Source organism: Carya illinoinensis, chromosome 10 (assembly GCF_018687715.1).
Source record: "Carya illinoinensis cultivar Pawnee chromosome 10, C.illinoinensisPawnee_v1, whole genome shotgun sequence".
Classification (NCBI taxonomy): Eukaryota; Viridiplantae; Streptophyta; class Magnoliopsida; order Fagales; family Juglandaceae; genus Carya; species Carya illinoinensis.
The window spans coordinates 33932499-33939555 of record NC_056761.1 but is presented as its reverse complement, the minus strand read 5'-3'; the positions used below and the strand labels follow the sequence as shown (position 1 = coordinate 33939555).

Below are 7057 nucleotides of genomic sequence, written 5' to 3'. Positions count from 1 at the left end.
AGATTGTGTAAAAGCATCTTCGAGAATTTAGACCCTTTTAATGGATCCACAATAGACATATGCTTTTGACGTACATATTTAGCAAGAAATAACTTCGACCAAATAGAATTACCATGTAACAAATTCCAAACCAGCTTCATATGGAAAGAGGTTTGAACCTCGTGCAACTTCCGTAGCCCAACACCCCCTTCCAAAAACGGTCGATAGAGTTCCTCCCAAGCCTTCCATTTCTTTTTCAACCTCCCATCTCTAACTCCCCAAAAGAAGGTACTGAATAGACGCTCCAATTTTTCCATCACCCCTCTCGGAGTATGTAAAATAGAGAGACAATGAATTGGAATGCTTTGCAAAACTTACTTTAAAAGAATAAGTCGAGCACCACTGGACAAAAGCCTAGTCTTCCACCCCTCAATACGATCTCGCACTCTATTTATAATACCTTCAAAATGTGCCACCAAGAGTCTGCCGGCAACTATAGGAATGCCCAAGTAATTGAACGGTGTTGTCCCTTCACTAAAACCAGTCGCACGTAAAATCCTTCTGCGCTGAGTTAAAGACATACATTTAGAGAAAAAAATAGAAGATTTCCTCTCGTTCACCATTTGTCTCGACCATTCACCATATTTCTTGATAACCTTGAAAATAGCCTTCAGAGATGCCTTTCCACCATTTGTAAAGATAACGATATCATCCGCATAAAGTAGATGAGAAATAATAGGTGCTCCCCTCGGATGATAGAATGGTTTAATCTTCTCCAATTGTATTTGTTGTTTAAGCATCCTTGAGAGAATCTCTTTCACTAGGATAAAAAGATATAGAGATAACGGGTCACCCTGTCGTAGTCCTAGACCCCCCTCAAAAAAACCTTTCGGGATTCCATTCATAACCACGAAATACCAAGGAGTAGTAATACATTGTTTTATAATACCACAAACCGCATCGGAAAATCCAAAAGAATTCAGCACTTGTAGAAGAAATCTCCAATCAATGCTATCATATGCTTTCGCCATGTCAATCTTTAAAACAACATTACCCCCCGAGCTGGCTTATTTAAACCATGGAACATCTCTTGAGTGAGACTAATATTTTCAAAAATACTCCGACCTTGAATAAAAGCTCATTGTTCCGGCGAAATAATTCTGGATAATATCGAAGATAACCGATTAACCAGAATTTTAGAGCATATCTTATAAAACACCAAGCATAAACTAATCGGGCAAAATTTATCAAAGCTAGTGGGATTAGGAATTTTCGGAATTAATACCAAGAATGAGGTTGAATAAAATCTTGGAAGCATTACACCACTGAAAAATTCTACCACCGCCTCAACAACCTCCTTATAAATAATCTGCCAACATGCTCGATAAAATCCAGAGCCAAACCTATCAGGTCCCGGACTACTATCCACCGGAATAGAGAAAACAGCCTCCTTAATTTCCTGTTGAGATGGCACTCTACACAAATCTGCATTATCGGGTTCAGTGACCATCTTATCAACCAGGCCTTCCAAGTTTGGCATATCACCTGATAGAAGAGCCTCCAGAAAATTTTTAAAATATTCCACAGCACCATTATGTATTTGTTCGGGAGAAGTAAGAATATTACCATCCGCTAAATGCATCTTAGCCACTTGATAATACTTCTGTCTACTGACTGCTCGGAAGAAAACAGGGGAAGCTTCACCCTTTGGCAGCCAAGTTTGTTTAGCCTGCTGAGATAACCTCTGTTCTTCTCTGTCCAGCCAGACCTTTAACTCCAACTGGGAAGCCATAAGATCCATCTCCTCCTCTTGAGAATAAGAACTCTGTAGATTAGCCTTAATATTCTTAATACGCCCTTCCAGCGTTGCAATATTTGATTCAGTCCTTCCGAATACTTGTTTGTTCCAGACCCTGAGAGCAGCTTTTAGAGTTTTGAGTTTAAAAGCTAATCTGGACATTGCTAACCCCGACCCTTCTGCCGACCACACCTTAGAAACACACTCAAGAAAGGAATCATGTGTAGTCCACATTTGCTGAAATTTAAAGGAGGGATAACCATAATGCACTACCTTCCTGGGCAATGTAAAATGTATGGGCACATGGTCAGACGACGTTCTAGCCAAGTAATTAAGATGGGCATCTGGATACTCATCACATCCCAATGCATTAAGAAGACCACGATCCAGACGAGCCCAACTGCGAGTAAGATTAATGTGCCCATTACACCACGACAGCGATGACCCACTGAACTTCATCTCCATTAAGCCACATATATCAATAGAATTATTAAAATCTTTAATAGCCACAGAAATTCTGGGCCTCCCCCCGCGTCTTTCACTATCATTTCTAATGATATTAAAATCGCCAACAACAATCCATGGCACATTCTGCAGATTAGTTACTTCTAAATCGCGCCATAAACGTCTTCGATCCTGGTAATAACATTTTGCATAAACTATAGTCATGAGAATAGTTTTCGAATTTTCCACCATTTTAACCGTAATAAACTGATCTCCCATGGCCTGCACTACCAAATTAGTATCATCTTTCCACATCAACCATATCTTTCCCCCCACATCTTCATTTGAAACACAACTATCATAATTATACCGATCTCTCCATACCTGGATTCGATTTTGAGAAATCATAGGTTCAGCAATCATTAGTACTTTAGGCTTCAATTTCTCAATTAATTTCTTCAATCTATTTCTTGACGTACCCAGGCCCCTCACATTCCAGAATAAGTATGAACTCATCATAAGGCAAATCTAGAGGGTTTGCTTTTAACCCTTGCGGATCCCCTTATCTTAACAGCCTTAGTTTTTTTCCTTTTTCAATCTCAACTTGTACTTCAGAATCAGATATAGAATCCTTACCTTTGGCCAAGTGTTGTACATGTCCTTCCATTTTTTATTTTGAGCAAACCTGAAATTCCCCTTCTTCTCTTTCCGTAATATTTTCCTCAGCAACATTATGTTCATTCATCTCCACAAGATTTCCGAACTAATCATCCATAACAATCAATCCAGGTTCCTCCACAATACCATCCACAATCAGACAATCATTCTCTTCCCCCCCAGTATATATGTAAGAAATTACTACATTTGCATGCAACTCATTCATGGCTTCCATCACATTAGGCACAGCATGCAGGTCAGGTCTGCCCTCCTTTAACAAAGTCTCCTTTTGTGCATCCAAGTCCTCATGAGAAGAAGCCGGCGTTAACTCTTCGGCCCCATCTGTATTGGCCACTTCCTGTCTTAAATTATTCAAGGCGTCAATTGGATTATTCTCAGTTTCTTGGTTATCTACTTGAATATGTGTTCCATCATCATGCAACTTCAGTGGATCACTTGTTTCTCTTGCTTCAAAAATCACCATTCCTTGTTCCATATCATTCTCCTTCTCCTTTTGGAGTTTTTCCTGATCTTTGCTCATCCGAGTCGAATCCATCCTCCCTCCATCATCTTTAGGCTCATGATCACTCACCTTTTTATGTCCGTTTATCTTACAAGTCTTCTCATTGTGTCCTTGCATATTGCACTTCATACATTATGTAGGTAACGTCTCATATATCACTTGCTGCAGAAAACTATGAGGTTGTCGAGGGATACCAATCCAAAACGCCCTCAATGGCTCCTTCGAAACATCCATCTCGATACAAACTCGTGCCCCCTCTGTCCGAGTAGCACGTTTGGTAGGGTTATCCCGTTTCAAATATCTCCCAAGAGAAGCCGTAATACAACGCAGAAAAGAGTCATGATAATAGTTTGGGGGAAGACCAGGCAAAGAAATCCAGACAGGCACAAAGACAGGTTCTTTATCCTCCTGAAAGTCTGTAGTCCACTTGAAGACACGATACACCACACCATTAATATCTGTCGCCTCTCTCGTCAAAGCCTTAACAAAATCCTCCTCAGTCGATAACTGGATGAAAACGTTACGAGGCCTTAACATTGAGGGAACAATAGGTTGCTTGGTGAGACCCCATCTAGCACGAATGAAAGCTCTGATCGAATCTAAAGAAGATCGCTGATGTAGAAATTTAAGGACAATAGAGAACCGAAATGGAGCCGCCGATTTATCAATTTCATCCTTATTGAATAAGACACACACCTCTCCATCCACAGATTTTGGAGCCCAAAAAGGAACCAAAACCTCAGGAAGAGGCTGTGGAGAAGCCTGGACCAATTCTGCAAAAGAACGTGGCCTAGCAGGAGCCGTTACCAAGATACCCTCGGCAACAGCCATGCAAACGCAGCAGCCTAGCGGCTTGAACCCTAGCGACGTGAAACCCTAGCAGCGTGAAACCCTACTAGAAAGCACATCTCAAACAACAAGCCTCGTATCATACTAAACTTGGCCTTGTGGACTTGAAAAGCTTCTTAAAGTAACCCATAAATGCCCCCTCGATCTCGTCTCTTTTGGTCAAAATTCTATGCTACTCATCAGTAACTTGCTTTATGGTGTTCTTTTTTCTCCTTTGACTAGCACAAGCATGAAAACATTTTGTATTCATGTCTCCATGTTTGTACCAGTTTTTTTTGCTCTTTGTTTGCCCTTCAAGTCCTCTTGTTTTAGTAACCCACCCACCTCTTTTTGTAGCCTGCTAATTTCTTCAATATTATGCCAGCCTTCGTGAAGCTGTAAATTCTTTAGAGCTTTTATTTTTTCTCTAAGTACCTTTCCCTTATCTGTACTGGACCTTCTACTCCACCTTGATAGCCTCTTAGTACACCTTTTAAGCAGTAGTTTTAATTTCCCAATAGGTTCTCTCCCCCCAACATCTTGCCGCCACCCTTCCTCAATTACTTTCCCACACTCATCCTCTAAATCCTTGTGACAAAACTCTTTCTACATGAAACCCTTTAAGCAAAACAGGCTTATGATTTGCACTTCTTGCTGCCATTATCTCCACACTCACTCCTTTAGGTTCTTCAGTTCAACTTTTGTTTGCTACAACCCTGTCAAGCCTTTCCTTGGTGAAAGTTTCATCCCTATGTCTATTACTCCATGTGAATTTATCCCCTTTCCAGCCAAGGTCATATAATCCCCATACACTAAGGCCCTTCTAAAACTCTCCATCAACCTTTCCCCTCTTAGTTTCCCCCAACCTTTTCATCACTTAAGACAATCTCATTGAAATCTCCAATAACACACCAAGCTTGATGGTTTGGAGGTTTAATAGAAGTTAATAAGTTTGACGCTTCTTCCCTTCTGCAAGCCTCAAGATGCCCATAAAACCCTGTCAACATCCATTTTCTCTTATCTTTCTCTTCATAAATCCATGCACTAATGTGCCTTAGTGAGTAACTCATGATTTTTAGTTTTGTATCTTTAGTCCACATACGAGCTAACCCTCCTCCTCTGCCATATGGTTCTACTGCAAAACACCCCTCAAACCTTAATCTCCTTTTAATGTTTTCTACTCTACTAGTTGTAAGCTTTGTCTCAATAAAAAACACCATGTTGGACTTCATTTCCCTTACTAAACAACAAAGGTCTTGAACTGTTTGAGGGTTTTCAAGCCCTCGATAGTTCCAACTTAATATTTTCATGGCTACTGGTGGGGCTGAACATCAAATACCTTAACACACAACCCTCCCTCATCCCTTTTTACTGTTTTTTGTTTTTTTAACCCTTTCTTAACTTTTTTTCTTCCATTTTTCTCTTAATTTTTTTGCTTTTGTAGAATACTCCCTTCCACCCCCTTTTTACTTCTGTCAACTTCATGTGCCCTCCTCTTTTAGGCATTCTTTCTTTGTTCATTACTTCTCTTACCTCCTTTTTTCCTTCCCCTTGTTTCTTCATTGTCTATATTCTGAACTTGTTCTGCACTCTCCTTTACTACCACTTCCACCAACTCCCCTTCCCTCTTATTTGCTATCCCATTAATTTCTTCCATAATTTCCATTACCCTCCCTAGTGATACATCCCCTCCCATTTTTTTAAACCATCCCCATTTCCTGCTACCTCCCTCCACAATTCTTTGATTATCTCCTTCTCACCTCTGTCAAATTTTGGAATGCACTCATCTAGCTCAATGTTTAGGTTCTCTTCCTCTGTTAGTCTAAGCTTTTCCCGCTACTCTTCCAATCCATTCATGGTTCTCACTTCCCTATTATATGCAGCGTCCTTCCTCTCCCCTACCTACCGTCACACACTATTTCCTTCCCACTTAACAACCATGCACAACCACGTACTACCCTCTGCCCCTCACACACTACACCTTGCCTCTCATTTCTGTTAGAATCTTTCCGGTCTGCACCACTCACTAACCAACTTAACCACACTTTCCTCTAGAGAGAAAAATGAGAGAAGACTCAATAAAGATCCAAAAAGATAAGCGAAAAAAGATTTGCACTCGCTTGATTCAATCTTCTTCTAGTAAGTGGTCTATCTATCCATGTTAAGGATAAGGATGTGCAGAAGCAGAATGAATTTAGAAATTCAATTCTGTCATACTTTATTATTTAGATTAGAGTTTGTTTTGTTATCAATTACTATCTTAGAGTTTGTTATGAGTTCTACTACTACTATGTTTGTATAAAACACTTTCTCTATTAAGAAGATAGTCAACACACACTGAAAGGTGCGGTTGATATTTTCCTCAACATGGTATCAAGAGTGTATGACTAACGTCATCTTTTCTTTGGCCGATCCCAATACACCCATCATAGAGACCAACGTCTCTTCTCCCTTTCTTCACCCACCAGTATTTTCATGAAACACCTTACATACACCTACCACTTATCTCCCAAATTTCACCCATATCAAGCTCACACGAGACAATTACCTACTATGGAAAAAGCAAGTTGTCCCATATCTCAAAGGCCAACATCTTTTCACGTTTGTTGATGGGTCATCCCTCTACCCTTCGCCCATGATCACCACAGCCACCAACCAAACAGTGGCCAATCCGGCTTTTATGTATTGGATTTTGCAGGATTAGTTGATTCTCTTTGCTGTTAGCTCCTCTCTCAAAAATAGTGCTAGCCCATGTGACGAAATGTCAAACTTCTGAAGTTTGGTCGACGCTGGAACGAATGTTTACTTCCACATCCCATGCTTGTTCC

At 40.4% G+C, this 7057-nt stretch overlaps 2 protein-coding genes across 2 annotated transcripts; both read right to left on the bottom strand.

Moving 5' to 3' along the window:
- Positions 1-1117: 1117 nt before the first annotated feature.
- Positions 1118-3518, bottom strand: LOC122278670. The gene is made up of 3 exons (XM_043088854.1): positions 3084-3518; positions 2907-2984; positions 1118-2605 (listed from the first exon to the last, which is right to left on the bottom strand). Exons 1-3 carry the CDS (start codon positions 3516-3518, stop codon positions 1118-1120), a joined length of 2001 nt encoding a protein of 666 aa, XP_042944788.1.
- A 15-nt stretch (positions 3519-3533) lies between these two features.
- On the bottom strand, positions 3534-4232 carry LOC122278668. The gene has a single exon (XM_043088853.1). It carries the CDS (start codon positions 4230-4232, stop codon positions 3534-3536), a length of 699 nt encoding a protein of 232 aa, XP_042944787.1.
- Between the last annotated feature and the right edge of the window lie 2825 nt (positions 4233-7057).